Source organism: Ceratotherium simum, chromosome 16, assembly GCF_057802395.1.
Source record: "Ceratotherium simum simum isolate JZ-2026a chromosome 16, ASM5780239v1, whole genome shotgun sequence".
Classification (NCBI taxonomy): domain Eukaryota; kingdom Metazoa; phylum Chordata; class Mammalia; order Perissodactyla; family Rhinocerotidae; genus Ceratotherium; species Ceratotherium simum.
In genome coordinates this window covers 38,436,476-38,456,401 of record NC_141915.1, presented here as the reverse complement: position 1 = coordinate 38,456,401, position 19,926 = coordinate 38,436,476, and the positions used below count along the sequence as shown (strand labels likewise).

At 42.1% G+C, this 19,926-nt stretch overlaps 1 protein-coding gene across 1 annotated transcript; it reads right to left on the bottom strand.

Annotated features, from left to right (window-relative positions):
- Nucleotides 1-1,596: 1,596 nt before the first annotated feature.
- On the bottom strand, nucleotides 1,597-19,159 carry MRPL45 (mitochondrial ribosomal protein L45). Its single transcript, XM_004434601.3, has 8 exons — nucleotides 19,017-19,159; nucleotides 17,631-17,808; nucleotides 17,090-17,207; nucleotides 13,842-13,940; nucleotides 4,190-4,238; nucleotides 3,145-3,294; nucleotides 2,544-2,717; nucleotides 1,597-2,332 (listed from the first exon to the last, which is right to left on the bottom strand). The coding sequence occupies exons 1-8, from the start codon at nucleotides 19,149-19,151 to the stop codon at nucleotides 2,246-2,248; spliced, it is 990 nt and encodes a 329-aa protein (XP_004434658.2). The 5' UTR covers nucleotides 19,152-19,159; the 3' UTR covers nucleotides 1,597-2,245.
- Between the last annotated feature and the right edge of the window lie 767 nt (nucleotides 19,160-19,926).

The following is a 19,926-nucleotide window of genomic DNA, read 5'->3' as shown; positions in this document are numbered from 1 at the left end:
CATCCTGAGGCCGAGTCCCACATACAGCAACTAGAAGGATGTGCAGCTGTGACATACAACTATCTACTGGGGCTTTGGGGGGAATAAATAAAAAATCTTTAAAAAAAAAAAAAGACCAAGGTAGCTACACTGCAGACTTCAGGACCTCCGGTGGTGTGGCTGATTCTCTGCCAGTGCCCAGCTCTGTGGCTGGCGCTGCAGATGGTCTCTGCCTGGTCCTTCTAGCCAATCCTTTACATCTGGGCCATTTGCTCAGCTGGATTTGATCCCAAGGGGAATGAAACTGCACTTATCCTCTGGCCCCCTGGTGGCAGCTACTGCTTAGCTGCTATTTAGGATTATCTAGAGACCCCGGAGAGACAGACCTAAGAGGATGGGGTGAACCAGCTTCTTTGAAGCTCTGTTTTTACAGATTCAGGAAAATCAATGTATCCTTCGCCCACTAAGTGTGCTTTTTTTGTTCTCTTCTGCCCTCCCCTCCCTGGATTACCTCCCTTTATTCCTCATAGTTGTGGATCCTACTCAAAGCACTTCCCTTCTCATTTTGCCTTAATCTGGGGCTCAGGCAAATAGGATGTGACCAGACCTCACTTGGGCAGTAATGCTGCAAACTGATGTACATTTTAAGCTAAAAGGGTTGGGACTGGGCCGGCCCCGTGGCTTGGTGGTTAAGTGAGCGCGCTCCACTGCTGGCGACCCGGGTTCGGATCCCGGGCTCGCACCGACGCGCTGCTTCTCCGGCCATGCTGAGGCCGCGTCCCACATACAGCAACTAGCAGGATGTGCAGCTATGACACACAACTATCTACTGGGGCTTTGGGGGGGAAAAATAAATAAATAAAATCTTTAAAAGGGTTGGGACTAAGTAGCATGATGAGAGTGGCTGCTTTGGATTAACCCACCAAAGCCGCCTCTTCCCCCAGCACACGTCTTGTTTCCAGTCAGCACTGCAAAAACATCAGTTTTACAGCTGCTGTGGAAACATCAGTTTTCCCCGGTAAGGCCTGGTCTGTTCCCTGCTTCTGAGATGGTAGCTTTAGAGACTGAGGAGTTAAGTTATTCTCGACCTGATTCCAGTTTCTTTGGGCTCTACTTTCGGGTCAAGGTCAGAACAGATTAATCCTCACCCTAAGTGACAGATTCCTTAAAAGAAAACTCCAGGCTTGAAAAATGGAAACTATGAGAATTAAGGTCCTGTTTTTTAAGGGAGCCCACACTGGGCTGATGAAAGCAATAGTACTATAAGCCAAGCTTGCTGCTGGTAGAGTGATTTCCCTTGTCACACCTCAGATGACCCAGGGCACAAGAGTATGTGAAGTCCCACATCCTCCCCAACAGCTCAGCTAGAGTTAAGGAACAAGGAGTGGCTGGGCTGTTTCACTCTACACAGGTTCGTGTTCTGGTACCTTTGCCTTCCCAGTGCTGGGCTGGAAAGAACAGTTACCATCTCCAAGAGGTGCTAGAAATCAGGAAACCAAGTCTTACAGATGATTTCGCAAATATATCAACTTCTCCACGGCCCCTGCCTCCCTCCTCGCCACCTTTCCTGGGATTATACCAGGAGGTAGCTGACAACTAAGAACACAATCCAAAGGCTGAGGGATAAACGATTTCTTTGGAGGTACATCCTTCTATGAAATACAAACGCTGATTCAGTGAGTCAGTGTATGAGAAAAGACCCACTTAAATGATACTCTCTTTTATCAACACTAATTATTTTTCCCAAGTCTGGATTTCCTGGAAGTCACATCACTCACAATTCAGCTTGTCTTCCATTTCTGCCATCTGAAGGCTGGTGTGCTTCCAACCTGAACCAGAAATGTACAGAACCCACTACAATTTGTCCAACACCCTGATAGTGTTTTATTTCAAACTCTGATCGCTGCCCGGCGATTAGAAAGAAAATTCCGCCAATTTGCTCCTGACAGTCCTGCTATAGGAAAAACCGCTATCAGATGTTCTCTGTAACATACCGTCTTTCATCTACACTCAGAGGCTAGATATAAAATTTCTTCTAAAAGTGGGTCTATGGCTGTGCACAGCAGCCACCCACCTGGGCCCAGCCATCAGCTGTGGTTATTAAAGATGAGACTGCTGAAAAGACCCAAGCAGGACAGGAGAGAACAAAGGTAGTTCCTTCTACAGCGTGATGGAGATAGATGACTTTACAGCGCTCAGACTCCCAGACTTCACAGCTTCCAGCCACCTCATCACCCATGCTTCACCCCAGGAGTCATTTTTGCCATCAGGCTAGCTGAGGCTTATGGGCCTCTCCTTGTGGCTCTTCATAGTCTTCCCAGGGTTTCAGCTGGGGACCAGGGATCATCACGGTCTGAAAGAGCAGGAAGCTGAGTTATCTACCTCCAAGCCCACAGCTTACCCAAGAGAGATTCACACTTACCTCCATGCCCACCCCCCACAGGAGGCTTCCCCTTCCCTGGTGCTGCATCACCCTGTCTCTCCACTAGGTGGAGCCCAACAAGAGTGGCTTAGGATGCCATGAGCACTGCCTCAGCTCTCTTAAACCACGCAAGCTGCCTTACCTTAAGGATGGGCTGCTTAGGGGGTGCCCATGGGGGGACAATCTTGCCATGCATTCTCCAGCTCCCATAGGGGTTTACCAGGTGCTTTTCAAAGACAACATACTCCAGGACATCCTTGGGCACATCTTCCTGTCCGTACATCAATCGGCCAAACCGGTCATAGATGGCCAGAGTCTGCAAGGATGACAGCAAATCTGGTTTGTTAGTCCACAGAGTTGTTCTGTTTTGTTTTGGTTTCTGTTTTTTGGCCACACGACCATTTTTGAAACAACCATAACAAAACATTTAAATGGGTAGAAAAAAATTATCTCAGAATTCTGAATCTAGACTAACGGATCAACTACTGACACTTCAGAGGTTTTTTGGGGAGCAGAAGGGGGAGGGGAAGGGAGTCAAGACCAGGAAGGGTAGAAGAGAACATCCTCGCACCTGTCTCAGTACAGCTAGCTTCTGGCAGTGAGAAGGGCACAGTGATAGACCAAGGAAGACATTGGGTTCCTTAGAACCCACAGTCCTAGGCAGCTGCAGCCAGGACTCCAGAGGTGGGTGCCCAGCCCGAGAGTAAAGAAAAACTGGGAGGGAAGCAGACTGGTGCCTCTACCTGCCGGGTGTGCATGCGGACAGTGATCTGGCCATACATGTTGCCCTGGTTCAGCAGATTTGAACAGCGAACCTGAACCACCTGAGGTGGCTCTAAAGATTCTACGAAGCTCCAGCGGACGGTCTTATATTTGATGTCCCAGACCATGTCCTGAAGGCAGAGGAGAACAAGTTCAAATGGGTTTTTCCCTCCCTTTAGGGAAGCTGCTGCTTCCTTCCACACCTGCTCTCACGCCTTCTAATACTACAGCCAACGTGCAACACTTCCCACAAAATGCTTTCTTGTGCTTCTTTTCTCTCTCACCATCCCAAGTTCTCGTTAAGCTATTACTCAAACCCACCTCCCAACAACTTGCCTTTTCATCTAAATCACAACTCAAGACCAAGCTACCTCCTGGAGGACCCTTCTCCAAATCAATGAAAACCACACTCCAAACTGCCGGCTTACCTAAGACACCATCCTCCCTCCCAGACACTTTCATAATCTGCTAATTATTGCATGTATTTCTGTTAACTGCACACATGTTGTCGTCCCCCCCCCGCCCCCCGCCTCACCTTCTAGCAGTGAAGGGTGGGATTTTACAGGGATAACAGACTACGCTAGCTATTCTTGTCCCTAGGGAGATGAGGCTGAATTGACAGAAACTGAAATTTCTGTCCTTGAACCACAAAGTCTCCATTCTTGAGCGTCCTCCCAAAGTACCTAGCACCTGTTACCACACAATGTAAGCCTTGTGAATGCTTGTTAAATCCTTTATTAAAGTGTAGGTGTGTGTAGGGCTGACCTAATGTAGCCCATACCCTGCCCCCAGGATCCGTACCCCAAGGTTTCAGTACTGCTTTCTGGGGACTTCCTCCTTCCTCATGTGCAGCCCTTACCAGAGTCCATGTCAAGTCATTATCATTCAGCCAAAAATAATGGAACTTAAGCTTTTGCGTTAAACTTCCTGTACTTTCAAAACTGATCCTTCTTAAGAAAACCAGGGGCAATGTCTAGAATCTGCCCATTCAAGCATCCCACAGTTCTGAGGAGGATGAGAACCTACCGGAAAACAGTTTTCAGTTACCAAGGTATGAAGCCGGTCATGGTCTGAGCTAAAAAAGAAAGAGATGTATGTCATTGACTCCTGCTTTTATGGTACCCTGTATGAAAATTGAAAATGGCCCTAGAAATGGAAGACAATTCAATTCATTTTTATACATGTTTTCTGCACACCTACTATAAGCGAGGTAATACGCTAAGTCCTGGAGACACAAATATGAAAATGATTTAAAAGAAAACCCTGAGATCTAACAGCAGTGTAAAGTTAAGTTTGAATCTCAGGAGCAGAAAGAAATTTCTCTGAAATTATCATACATCCTTAAGACGGGCAAGAGACCCTCCCTGGGACATGGGGATCGATCTTTGCTCTAGCTGCTATGGGGAATGAAACCCAAAACAAATAATCAGAAGCTCATCTTATCTCCTCTTACCTCAGACACATCATTAGTACAACTGTCTTGGCCTTGCATCGATACTCTTATCTATGAACTTAGCCAAAGGATAATCATCTGTCTTTTCTGGTACTTTGTTTCCACCCATCTTTGGTGCTGCCAGAGTGACCTAGTCATGCCAATTCTATGCAATAATAGTAAGAAAACAGACAGCAAACCCCAGTTCCTGTATATACAAGATTTTAGGAGGGTTCCTAACTGAGGAGTTTCAAATAAACCTAAGATCACAGATTAGTTTCTTTCAGATACACATTCTTAACTTTTCCCCACAGTTTAATACTTTCTGGGAAGTTTAAGTCTTTGTCCCTTTGTAAAATCTTGTCTCTAATCCCAGAGTGAATAAGGGATTAGATCTATCTGCTTCCCTCCCACCTCTATTCCTAACAGAAATTTCCCCCACTGTAGCTCGAGACTAGACTAGACTAGACTGAGTTGTGGTGACAGCTACACAACTACATGCCTGGCACCTCTGAATGAACCCTTCTTCTTCACTATCTCGGCCTAGAAATCTTCAGTAAAATAAATTCCCCTTTCTATGAGTTCACTTCCTATTCTGCAATAGAACTTACACTGAAAAATAAAAGGAAGTCATCTGCTTCTGGCAACATAATGGACTGAGCTAACGTGAAACTATGCCCACTATAAACATCTAAAAATGCTGGATAGAATATACTATCCATAGACACACACACATTTATAAATACTGTAATCTAGTTCACAAGAAAGATAAATCCCCAGATGCCAGAAAGGAAAGCGAACTAAAACCAGAATGGAAAGAATACAACCTGATCCCACGACACCATAAGGGATGATTAAGGGATCCAGAAATAGATCTGATGGCTAGGAGCTGACTCTTCCTAAAGCCTCGGACCCTCAAAGGGCAGGGAGTTGGAACTGAGATCCCTGCATAAAGCTACAACTCTCAAAAGAGTCCTGCACTTGTAGCAAAGGGAGACTAGAAAAACAGTCCACCAACCAAGAGATAAATCTTCTCTCTAGGGAAAAAAATAAAAACTAAAAAATTAAAGCCCTAAGCCCACATTACCCTCAGATGTAAAGGCAGAATTTATGGTACCTGTATAGTGTAAAAATTCCTAAGGTAAGAACTTAACATTAAAACTGATACCTGGGGGCCGGCCCCGTGGCTTAGCGGTTAAGTGCGCGCGCTCGGCTGCTGGCGGCCCGGGTTCGGATCCCGGGCGCACACCGACGCACCGCTTCTCCGGTCATGCTGAGGCCGCATCCCACATACAGCAACTAGAAGGATGTACAGCTATGACATACAGCTATCTACTGGGGCTTTGGGGGGAAAAATAAAAATAAAATAAAATAAAAATCTTTAAAACTGATACCTGGCCAATGATACGCCTGAGGTATCTGGAAGAAACATGCACAAAACCTCTCTGGGAGCATATTCATAACTTAAGTTGTTCAGAATTCCCTCAGAAGAAACAATCTCCACTGAAGATGAGCTTACAACTAAACATTATAAAACACACCTAGAATCTATCTAGCAAAAGGCAACAGACACAGACATGAAGCAAAATGAAAGAGCAGGAAGCTCTAGGGGTGAGTTCCTCCATCAAAACAACTGGTAAATTGGAAAAAAAAGACCAGAATCACTATTTCAGAACTCTAGATTCTGACTGGACACTTATAACAACCAAGGCGGTGCCTGATGAAGGAAGAGGTTACTGATCTTGAGTAGAAGAACAATCTGTGCAAATCACCTACCACTCCTTCCTTCAGCCCTGCCAAGACTGTGGGGATAGTGACCCATGTTCCTAAAGTGGATAGCTGGTGCTAGGTCAGGCAGTGGGGACCCTCCCCTCCAAAAATTTGGGGTTTCACATTTTGGTCACTCTGGTGGATTGCAGAGAGACCAGAGCAGATGATGCAATAGTTTTGGCCCTGTTGGTTGCAAGAGCTTCTCCCACCAACATCTATCAAAAGATTTAAAGGGACCAAGAAACAAGAACATCTCTTTTATTTTTATTCAGCCCAACACTAAAGGAAATCTTTGTGAGGTCACTGGCTGACTGCAGAGAGAATAGAATAGAAACTTCAATGATGACACACAACAAAGAATACACACTTAGCAATACTAGTTTATTATTTTTGCTGAGGAAAATTCGCCCTGAGCTAACATCTGTTGCCAATCTTCCTCTTTTTCTTTTTGCTTGAGGAAGATTAGCCCTGAGCTAACATCTGTGCCAATCTTCCTCTATTTTGTATGTGGGTCACTGCCACAGCATGGCTGACAGGTGGTGCAGGTCTGCACCCGGGATCCAAACCCGTGAATCCGGGCCACCAAAGCAGAGCACGTTGAATTTAACCACTAAGCCACGGGGCCGGCCCCTAGCAATATTAGTTTAGAATAGCCACAAATGAGGGGGCGGCCCAGTGGTGCAAGCGGTTAAGCGCGTGCGCTCCGCTGCGAAGGCCCAGGGTTCGCCAGTTCGGATCCCCGGTGTGCACCGACGCACTGCTTGTCAAGCCATGCTGTGGCGGTGTCCCATATAAAGTGGAGGAAGATGGGCACGGATGTCAGCCCAGGGCCAGTCTTCCTCAGCAAAAAAAGAGGAGGATTGGCAGATGCTAGCTCAGGGCCGATCTTCCTCAAAAAAAAAAAAAAAAAATCACAGTAGCCACAAATGGAATGCCAGCAGCACTGATGAGCAAAGTCAGCAATTCCTGAGGAGTACAGGAATCTGATTTTCAGAGTTATTACATTATAATACTTAGAAGGTCCAGTTCTCAACAAAAAATTACAAAGTATCCCAAGAAATACAAAAGTAAGGCCATTCACAGGAAAAAAAAATTTGACAGAAACCATCCCTGAGCAAGTCCAGACATTGAATTATTAGTCAAAGATGTTCAATCAACTGTCCTAAATATGCTCAATAAGATAAAAGGAAACCATAGACAAAGAACTAAAGGAAATCAGGAAACAATGTATAAACAAAATAAGAACATCAATAAAGAGAAATTATGAAAAGAAACCAAACAAATTCTAGAGCTGAAAAGTACAATAACTGAAATAAAAAATTCACTACAGGGGTTGAAGAGCAGATCTGAGCAAGCAGAATCAGCAGGATTTGCTGATCAGCAGGATCAGCAAACTTGAGGATGAGGCAATTAAAATTATCCAGTCTGAGGAGCAAAAAGAAAAAAGAATGAAGAAAAAAGAGCAGAGCCTGAAGGACCTGTGGGACACCATCAAATGTACCAAAACACATATCATAGGAGTCTCAGAAAGAGAAGAGAGAAAGGGGCAGAAAAAATATTCAAAGAAATAATGGCCAAAAACAGCACATATCTGATGAAAGACATGAATATTCACATCCAAGAAGTTCAACAAACTCCAAACAAGATAAACTCAAAGAAATCCACACTGAGACACATTACAGTCCAAGTGTTAAAACCCAAAGACAAAGAGAATCTCAAAAGCAGCAAGAGAGAAGTGACTCATCACATACAAGGGATTCTCAATAAGATTACAGTTGATTTTTTTTTTCCTGAGGAAGATTAGCCGAGCTAATCTGTTGCCAATCTTCCTCTTTTTTTGTTTGAGGAAGATTAGCCCTGAACTAACATCTGCACCAATCCGCCTCCACTCTATATGTGGGTCGCTGCCACAGGATGGCCGACAAGTGGTATAGGTCTGCGCCCAGGATCCAAACCCGTGGACCCGGGCCGCCAAAGCAGAGTGCACCAAACCCAACCACTATGCCCTAGGGTCAGTCCCTACGGTTGATTTTTTATCAGAAACCATGGAGGCCAGAAGGCAATGGGATGATATATTTAAAGTCCTGAAAGATAAAAAACTGTCAACCAAGAATTCTATAGATGGGAAAACTATCCTTTAAGAATGAAGGAGAAATTTAGACATTCCCAGATAAACAAAAACTGAGAGTTCATTAGCAGTAGATCTGCCCTACTAGAAATGCTAAGGGGAGTTTTTCAGACTGAAATGAAAGGACACTAGACAGTAACTCAAAGTCACAAGAAAAAATAAAGAACACTGGTAAAGGAAACTACATAGGTAAATATAAAAGCCAAATATATTGTACTTTTGCTTTGTAACTCCTCTTAATTTTTTTCCTATAGGATTTAAAAGGCAAATGCATAAAACAATAATTATAAATCTATGTTATGGGCACACAATGTATAAAGATGTAACTGTGACAATAACAATATAAAGGGGGAAAGACAGAGATATATAGGAGCAGAGTGTTTGTATACTATGAAACTAAGTTGATATTATTCCAACTAGGTTGTTATAAATTAAGATGTTAATTCTACTCTCCAAGGTAACCACTAAGAAAATAACTAAAAAATATATAGGAAAGGAAAGAAGGCAATCAGAATGGTACATTATAAAAAAAATCAACTAAATACAAAAAAGGCAGTAATGGAGGAACTGAAGACCAAGAAACATAAAAGATACACAGAAAATAAATAGCTAAATGGCAGAACTCCTTCTTATCAGTAATTACTTCACACGTAAATGCATTCAACTCTCCAAATAAAAGGCAGAAATTGGCAGATGGAGTAACAAAAACCTACAATCCATCCATATGTTGTTTACAAGAGACTCATTTTAGATAGAAAGACACAAAAAGATTGAAAGTAAAAAGATGGAAAAAGATATTCATGCAAATAGTAACCAAAAGACAGTTGGGACAGTGATATTATTGTTAGATAAAACAGACTTTACACGAAAAAGGTTACAAAAGACAAAGAAGGACACTATATACTGATAGAAGGTTCAATCCATCAAGAAGATATAACAATTATAAACACATACACACCTAAGACACAGCCCCAAAATGCATAAAGCAAAAACTGACAGAATTAAAGGGAGAAATAAACAGTTCTACAGTAATAGTTGGAGATTTCAATCCTCCACTTTCAATAATGGAGAGAACAACCAGATAGAAAATCCATAAGGAAAAAGAGAACGTATAACACCAATTAACAGACATATACAGAACACTGCATCCCACAACAACAGAATACACATTCCTTTCATGTGCACATGGAACATTCTCCAGGATGGACCATGGGTTAGGCCACAAAACAAGCCTGAATAAATTTTAAAAGATTGAAATCATGCAAAGTATCTTTTCTGATCACAACAGAATGAAATTAGAAATCAATAACAGAAGAAAAATTGTAAAATTCACCAATATGTGGAAAATAAACAGCACACTCTTAAATAATCAATGGATCAAAGAAGAAATCACAAGGGAAATTACAAAATACCTTGAGAAAAATGAAAATGAAAACACAACATACCAAAATTTACGGGATATAGCAAAAGCAGTGCTAATAGGAAAATTTACAGCTGCAAATGCGCACATTAACAAAGAAGAAAGGGGCTGGCCCCGTGGCTTAGCGGTTAAGTGCCCGCGCTCCACTACTGGTGACACTGGTTCGGATCCAGGTGCGCACCGATGCACCGCTTGTCCAGCCACGCTGAGGCGGCATCTCACATACAGCAACTAGAAGGATGTGCAACTATGACATACAACTATCTAGTGGGGCTTTGGGGAGAAAAAGGGAAAAAAAAGGAGGAGGACTGGCAATAGATGTTAGCTCAGGGCCAGTCTTCCTCAGCAAAAAGAGGAGGATTGGCATGGATGTTAGCTCAGGGCTGATCTCCCTCACCAAAAAAAATAAATAAATAAATAAAAGAAAAGAAAAGAAAAACAAGGAAGAAAGATCTCAAATTAATAACCTAACTGTACAATGTAAGGAACCAGAAAAAGAAGAACAAACTAAACCCAAAGCTAGCAGAAGGAAGGAAATAATAAGATTAGAGCAGAGAAAAACAAAACAGACAACATAAAAAAACAACAGAGAAAATCAATGAAACCAAAAGTTGTTTGGTTTTTTTTTTTTTTTGGTGAGGAAGACTGGCCCCAAGATAACAACTGTTGCCAATCTTCCTCTTTTTCCTTGAGGAAGATTGTCCCTAAGCTAACATCTGTGCCAATCTTCTTCTATTTTGTATGTGGGATGCCACCACAGCATGGCTTGATGAACAATGTGTGAATGGTTACATCTTTGATTTTTAAAAAATATCTATTTGGAAAAAAAAAAATGTAGGCATACAAAAAGACAAAAACTAACCAGGGGCCGGCCTGGTGGCGCAAGCGGTTAAGTGCCCACACTCTGCTGCGGCAGCCCGGGGTTCGCCAGTTCGGATCTCTGGGTGCGCACCAATGCACCGCTCGGCAAGCCATGCTGTGGCAGCATCCCATGTAAAGTGGAGGAAGATGAGGCACGGATGTTAGCCCAGGGCCAGTCTTCCTCAGCAAAAAGAGGAGGAATGGCAGATGTTAGCACAGGGCTGATCTTCCTCACAAAAAAAAAAAAAAAAAAACTAACCAAAAACAAAAGAAAAAAAAAAATAAGATAAAACAGATCTATTGAAGACATAGATTTTATCAGACACAGACTTTAAAATAGTGTAATTAGGGTCGGCCCTGTGGCTTGGTGGTTAAGTGCGCGCGCTGCGATGCTGGTGGCCCGGGTTCGGATCCCGGGTGCGCATCGAGGCACCACTTCTCCGTTCATCCTGAGGCCGAGTCCCACATACAGCAACTAGAAGGATGTGCAGCTACGACACACAACTATCCACTGGGGCTTTGGGGGGGAAAAATAAAATAAATAAAATCTTTAAAAAAAATAAAAAATAAAATAAAATAAAATAAAATAGTGTAATTAGTATGTTGAAGAAATTACATGAACGACTGGAGAATTTTAGCAAAAAACGGACACACACAAAAAATCAAATGAAAGTTCTATAAGTAAAAAATGGAAAATAAGTACAAAACTAAGAACTCAATAGATAAGTTTAACAGCAGATTAGATACAACTGAAAAGAGGACAGAAAGATAGATCAGAAAATATCCAAATTAAAGCTGGAGGGGAAAAGAAAAATGATTGGAAAATATAGAAAGTAGCCTAAGAGACATTTGGCACACAGTGAAAAGATCTAACATATGCGTATTCAGAGCTACACAAGCAGGCAAGAAAGTGGAGCAGAAGGAACATCTGAAGAGATGTTCTAAGAATTTTCTAACACTAACAAAAAAAGCACCTAAAGATTTAAGAAGCAATAGGAACCCAGAGCAGGATAGAGACACACAAACAAACACACACACATATCATAGTAAACTGCTGAGAACTGAAGGCAGAGAAAAAAATCTTAAAAGCAGGCAGAGAAAAAAGAAACTTGAACTTTAAAGGAACAACAAGAAAAAATAGCTAACTTCTCAATAGAGACAACAGAAACCAAAAGACGACATCTTCAAAATGCTGACAGAAACCAGCTACCAACCTAGAATGCTCTACCGAAAGAAAGTATCTTTTAAAAATGAAGTGGGGGAAAAACCTCATAAACAAAAAATGAAAGTGAAATAAAAACAAGGCAGAACCAAAAAACTAGATAACAAAACATGGAAGATGCATGAGGTAGTGATTGGAATTCAAGTGTGCGAAGGTTCTCATAATATTAAGTCAAGTATATATGTTAAACATTTTAACAATAGCTCCTGAAAGAACAGAAGTAGAATGTAATACTCCCAAACAAGTGGAAGGAATAAAAAAGGAAGAAATTATATCAATCCAACAAATGAAAGGAGAAAAAGAGGCAAAGAAAAATCACAGTAAATAGAATGCACAAAATAACATGGTAGAAAAAAATCACACATACAAAAAACTATGTTGAACAATAAAAATAGCAGGTTTCAAAAAGATATATACAGTATCATTCGTGTAAATTTTCACAATACATAGAACAATACTGTACATTGTTTATATACGTATTCATGCAGTGAAAGTATAAAAACATGCATGGGAATGAGGGGCTGGCCCAGTGGCCTAGTGGTTAAGTTTGCTCACTCCACGTCGGTGGCCCGGGGTTCATGAGTTCGGATGGTGGGCACAGACCTACACACTGCTCATCAAGCCACGCTGTGGCGGCATCCCATATACAAAGTAGAGGAAGACTGGCACAGATGTTAGCTCAGGGACAATCTTCCTCAACCAAAAAGAGGAAGACTGGCAATGGATGGTGGCTCAGGGCCAATCTTCCTCACCCCCCCCAAACAAAAAAATGCATGGGAATGATACATACGTAGGATGGTGGTTATCTCTAGGAAGGCAAAGAAGCGGGATATGGGGCTTTAGCTGTATCTATAATGTTTTATCCCTCTCCCCTCCCCCTATTAGGCATTCTGAAGTAAATATGGCAAAATGTAAACATCTATTAACTTAAATGGTACTTATATATTTTTATATGTTTGAAATATTTCATAATTTAAAAAAATTGTTAAGACATAAAACAAAGGTAAAAGGAAATGGGTTTTAGAGTACAGTTTTTGTGTTCTCCCTGAAGCCTAGCCATAGCAGCCACAGTTCATGAATGTCAGCAAGAATCCAAGGACTGGTACTTAAGATTATTCCAGGTCTCTCATTGATTTTTCATCTCTTTAGCAGCCCTGACTTTGCCCTTGGTTGAATCAAGAAAAAGTTGCAAATCTCCAAAAGAAACTTATTCAAAATAACTAAGGAGGGCCGGCCCCGTGGCTTAGCGGTTAAGTGCGTGCCCTCCGCTACTGGCAGCCCGGGTTCGGATCCCGGGCGCGCACTGACGCACCGCTTCTCCAGCCATGCTGAGGCCGCGTCCCACATACAGCAACTAGAAGGATGTGCAACTACGACATACAACTATCTACTGGGACTTTGGGGGAAAAAAAAGGAGGAGGATTGGCATTAGATGTTAGCTCAGAGCCGGTCTTCCTCAGCAAAAAGAGGAGGATTAGCATGGATGTTAGCTCAGGGCTGATCTGCCTCACAAAAAAATAAAATAAAAAAAACAACTAAGAAAAGGGAAATGTACATACATAAGACAAGCACACAAAAAGAGTCAGGATGAATTAGGGATCAGGTGGGGTGAAACAGCAGCCCTTTGGCAGAGTCTCCCAACACTTGTGGGCAGAGCTGAGCCAGATCACATGGTGAAAACTCCCAGGAGCAGGGAGAGGAGTCAAGGACAGCTCCAGGCTCCAATTATTTCCCACACAGGAAGTTCTCCCACTCTAGAACTCTTACTTAAAGGAAAAAAAAAATCTGTGCCTAGAATAAGAGCTGCTGAGAACATAACGAGTATAAGATAGGGAGTTTACTTACTTGTTTAGACAAAGGTGAGCTTCAATGAAGATATCTTTAGCTTTTTCAGGGAAGTCCTTTATTTTAAAATTAGCATCACATTCTCTTATCCTCCGGATTCTGTAAAATTAAGCATGAGAATCATTTCTAAAGAAGACTTCATACAATTCCCATAACTCACAGCTTATATTAACCTCCATTAATGTCTGTCCGCTTATTCAATAATTATTTTTTGAATGTGCCAAGTCCTATAAATTCAACCTTCTAACTCGAACCTAAATCAGTCATTCCAAAGAAAGACCAGGCCTTCTCATAGTGAAATTTCAGAATTCTGGCATCAAAAAAAAACATCCTATAAGCACTTAGAAAGAAAACACAGGTTTCATACAAAAACTCAAGAGTCAGAATGACATCAGGCTTCTAACTAGCAACATCAGAAATTAGAAAGACATGGAGCAGTGCTTTTAATTAAGGAAGAAATGATTTCTAGCCCAGAATTCTAAACCTGGGCAAATTATGAAAGAAGTGGGAGAGTAAAAGAAAGACTTTTCCTTATATTTGCAAGATCTCCTTTATCTACCATACATCCTTTCTCCCGAAGCTGCCGGGGAACGTGCTCCACCAAAATAACAGAATAAACCATGAAAGATGTAAAACCCAGGAAACAGGGAATACAACACAAGAGCAAGGCAAAGGAATATCAGGATGATGACAGAAGTAGATCCAAAGACATACAATGGGACTAAAGGATAACCAGTCCAGACTGAAATAGGTAAGAAGGCTCCAGGAGGAATTTCTTCTTGAAGATAAAATTGATAAAATACTTAATGATTTCAATGTACTGAGAGGAAATTTACACAACCAGGGGTTCTGTAAGCAAATGAGAAAAAAAGACACTTAACTCCAGAAAAAAAATGTTATGCAGGAAAGGCAAAGTCATGATCATGTACTGCATGACTCAGCTATCAACAGCATTTTCATAACTATAATAACATAAACAGGGAATTCTGATCTAATCAAAGTGTGACTATAAGTATATTAAGAGGATGAGAGACACCATGACCAAGTGGAATTTACTCCAGAATGCAAGGTTGGCTTACCATTCAAAAATCAATTAATGTAATACACTGTATCAATAGAATAAAGGACAAATATCATATGATCATCTCAACAGACACAGAAAAAGAATTTGACAAAAATCCAACACTCCCTTCACTCTCTTTTCACCTCAGAGCTTGCTTGTTCTGTTTTGTCTCCCTAGAATGCTACTTCTCACTGTACCCTTCTACCCAGCTAACTCCAAGCAATTCTTTAGATCCCAGCTTTAAATACCATCTCCTCAGGGAAGCCTTCCCTGAACTCCCAGACCAAGTTACCCTTTCCCATATGTTCCCACAGCACTCATACTTCACCATACTTGTAATTATTTGTGTGCAATCAGTATTTAATGGCTGTTTTCCATTAACTCCATGGAGTTAATGGATGATAACTCCATGATAAAACCACATATGTTTTATTCATCATCATCATGGACCCTACTACCAAAGAGCTCAGAGTCCAGGACAGAAACACATGAAAGCAAATCATCGCAGTACAGAGTTATTAGAAGTAGTAAGTGTAAGTATACAGTTACAATTATAGCAAAGGCAACTCTAAAAAAGAGTCAGGGAAGGCTTAAAAGCAGACACGATGCTCCCCCTGAGGAAGATTGGCCCTGAGCTAACATCTATGCCAATCTTCCTCTATTTTGTATGTGGGACGGCACCACAGTATGGCTTAATGAGTGGTGCATAGTGGTGTGGGATCCGAACCTGCAAACTTAGGGCTGCCAAAGCAGAGTGTGTGAACTTAACCACTATGCCACCAGGCTGACTCCTCAACTGGTTCTTGAGAAATGAAGTTCCAGTTACCAGGTAAAGAAGGGGTAAAAAGACATTTTCAGGCAAAGGAAAAGACGTGCAAAGACAAAGAGGCATTGCACAATACCGTTAAGGAACTGGCAATTAGTTTGGAAATGCTGAAGTTTAGGATAAGCAAAATGGAATAAGGAGAAGATGATGGTGGAGAAGAAGGCAAGAGCCACATGATAAAAAGCCTTGGGCCAGCCCCATAGCGTAGCGGTTAAGCGCACACGCTCTGCTGCTGGCGGCCCGGGGTTCAGATCCTGGGCGTGCACTGATGCACCACTTGTCAGGCCATGCTGTGGTGGCGTCCCACATAAAGCAGAGGAAGATCGGCACAGATGTTAGCTCAGGGCCAGTCTTCCTCAGCAAAAGGAGAATTGGCATGGATGTTAGTTCAGGGCTGATCGTCCTCACAAAAAAAATTAAAAATAAAAATAAATAAAAAATTTAAAAAATATAAAAAGCCTTGAACACCACTGAAAAAATCTGGTTCAGGTAATAGGGAGCCACAAGAGTTTTAAACAGGAAAGGTGTGGGGCTGGCGTGGTGGCGCAGCGGTTAAGTGTGCAAGCTCCACTTTGGCGGCTGGTGGTTCATCGGTTCGGATCCCGGGCGTGCACTGACACACCACTTGTCAAGCAATGCTGAGGCAGTGTCCTATATCAAGTAGAGGAAGATGGGCACAGATGTTAGCCCAGGGCCAATCTTCCTCAGCAAAAAGAGGAGGATTGGCATCGGATGTTAGCTCAGGGCTGGTCTTCCTCACAAAAAAAAAAAAAAAACAAACAGGAAAAGTGATGTGATAAGATGTGTATTTACAGAAGTAAGTTATGGCCACCTGAAGAACTAACACTGACTCAATATACTTGGGCATAGATATCTATATACGACCCTAAAGAACCTCAGAGTGACAAATAGTAAATGTTTCTGTCCTTTCAACTAAAAGAGAGACTAAGAAGAAGGTTCTGACTTATGCTCCTTAACTAAGGCCCAGTTAGCTCCCTCAAACAGGTGTGTCTTCTTGACCTTTTTTGGCTTTTCTTCCTCTCTGAAGTTTAAACTCTAAGGCACTTCTCATATAAATATGCTCTCTTTTATTATTATTTTAAATTGTAAAATATGTGATCAAAAAAGTGTCTTACAAACTTCAAAATCATATTCCTGATGTGACAAAAACTAACAATAAAGGCTGAGATGCTAAGAATCAAAATGCACCTATTACTCTACATTACAGACTCTATTACAGAAAAAGAAAAGTCTGTCGAGTTATCAAGGGAGTTATATCCAACCCAATTAACCCAAGAATAAAGTAGTGCTAAGAAATTTTTATTCTACTATCAACTCCCAGTGGTCTCAGACACCTACGACAATTGTGATGCCACATTCTTCTTCAATCGCTCAGCTCTCCGTGCCAGTCCTTCCTTTGAAAGAGACGACACTCGAGCATCACCCTCTGGAGGAACATAGGCATCAAAGATACCAGCTGTAATGAGAGATGGAGAAAACTGAAAAAAACACTGAAAGATTGAGAAAAGGTTATCTTGAGGTCATATAAAATTGGGAGGGATCCTGGATATAAATTAGACTAATGAAACAGACTTCCATGTAGAGGGGACCACGTTACATTACAAAAAACATAATAAGATAATTTAAGTTTTCTCTCAGAGTCTCAGTTTCTTCTTGTACCAAATGGAGAAATTTCACCCTTGCCTTCTAGGAACAGTGTGAAAACAAGATCAAAGATGACCTCATGAAATATAGTGTATATAAAATCATTATTGAGGTTGAACTGATTTTGCGGTTAATTTTGTGGTTAATTAAATGCTGTCAATCATAGCCCAAATCATTCCACTTCCAGATCTCTGACAGAAGGGGATCGGGTCAGCGTCTCAGAAATATGCCTCACCTGTACAGGCCAGATGTATGGGACGCTCCAGACGTTCCGGAGGAATGACCAGTCCTGCTTTCCGGGCATGTTCTACAAACTCCTTTTCTGATTTGAATTTAGGTTCATAAGTAGGGGGTGTGAAACGTTTTTTAGTTCTCACTGGAATTACAGCTGTGGACTGAGTCACCAAGACTGGCTGGAAGGCAGGAAAAGATTAGGATATAGGTAACTTGGAAAAAAATCTACTACCTTGAACAAACTCTAAGCAAAGATAGAAAGGGCACATCCAAAGAATGACTTAGAAACAATTAGAAAGCCACATATGTGGGGAAATGCATTACTACCTTAACACTTCTGGGTGTCTCTTACTAGAAGCCAGTAAGCAACCTTTACTAACACCACTCAACACTTACTAAAGGCTTTCCTTTAGTACTTTCCATAGTACAAGACTATACCAACTCCTAGGGATGCAGAGTTGATTAAAGCAAAGCTTCTACTTTCAAAGAACCTTCAGTCTGATGGGGAACTTAAACACCAACCCAATACTGAAATGAGCAAAATGCTACTATTAAAGCATAAGAAAAATCCTCTTCTTGGCATCTCTATATTTACTCAGATTACATTCTGCTCATTCTACTGGGAGCCTCACTGTAAACTTTATGCTGTCATTCTAGCTCCCAACTGATCAATAAGCTTTTTAGGGCCCGCCCCGTGGCTTAGCGGTTAAGTGTGCACGCTCTGCTACTGGTGGCCCGGGGTTCGGATACCGGGCGCAGACCAACACACCGCTTCTCTGGCCATGCTGAGGCCGCGTCCCACATACAGCAACTAGAAGGATGTGCAACTATGACATACAACTATGGGGCTTTGGGGGAAAAAAAGGAGGAGGATTGGCAATAGATGTTAGCTCAGAGCCGGTCTTCCTCAGCAAAAAGAGGAGGATTAGCACGGATATTAGCTCAGGACTGATCCTCCTCACAAAAAAATAAATAAATAATAATAAAAAACACAAATAAGCTTTTTAATTTTTCTCTGACGTGAGGTCTGTTGAAGCTGGTACAGTGACAATACAGGACTCCCTCCTTTCCAGCTACTGCTTAATTTAGGATATTTATAAGAATCAAAAGGAGGCGAGCCCATCTACCAAACCATTACATCTTTCCCCTTTAACACCTCCTCGCCAGACAGACCCAGACCAAACTGGAGAAACTTAATCCCTGAGAACTTGCTCCCCACTTGGCCACTTAGCTCGGTAGCTGGGTCCTGTCTATCTCAAACTCTTCCCTAGCCTAGGTATAAGTCGTATCATCCAAGATTACCAAGGATAACTGCAAAGCGATATTTCCCTCTACTTTGTCCTCCTCCTCTAGCCTCTGGAGTCCTATCCGCCCCGTCCCTACCAACCTGCGGAGACCACCATCCTAAAGCCCTGGATAGGCAAGACACTCTCCGCAGCACGGTGGCTGCCATTTTGTTCACGCAAAGACCGCCGGGATGGGGACTAAGCGTGAAGTGCTTGGCGCAGGAAAGAAGGCGCATGGGGTGGAGCTAGCTGGGGTGTGGAATTTTCCAGGGCGCGCGCCCTCCACCACAGTGTGAGCGGCGCGAACGCGCACGTGCACGTCGGTGGGGGGGTTGGAGCATGGACTGCGCGTGCGCAGTAAAACGGCCTTGGGGGCAGGGTGGAATGCACGCCAGTCACACGCAAGCTGGCGAGCACTAGAGCGCAAGCTGCGGCTGCGCCCAAGGCCTTCTGGGGGCAAGGAGTTGCTACATTTCTATAGGTTGGGACTCTGTTGCGCCTTGTTTCCGTTTCGTAAAGAATGAAAAGATGTTTCTTTTCTGAGACAAGTGTTTTCCTTCAGTGCCTACTTGGATCCCAGAAAAGGGAAAAATGAAAAGTTTCTGGATCTGGGTAGTCTTAAACCTGAGCCCCTAGTTTTCCCAATCTGTACCTCGTGAAGAAAATTCTTTCTTACTGTCAAATTAAGGGAATTAATGACTAGTATGTTTATTGAACAAACATAATGAGTACTATGTTTATTGAAGCAAAAGACACGTGGACTAACAACATTTGTTGTTTGTCATCTTGGGAAAGAGGCACAGGTTTAATATTAACAAATAGCTTATACTTAGAAATTGTTTACCAGGTGCCAGGCAATTTTCTAAGCACTTTACGTATATTAACTCAATTAATTCTCACCACAAACGAGAGTAATATTCTCCTTTTACATATGAAGTTGGCCACATAGAAATTAAGTACATAATTTATTTAAGGTCACACAACAAATAACTGGCAGAAGCGGGATTCAAA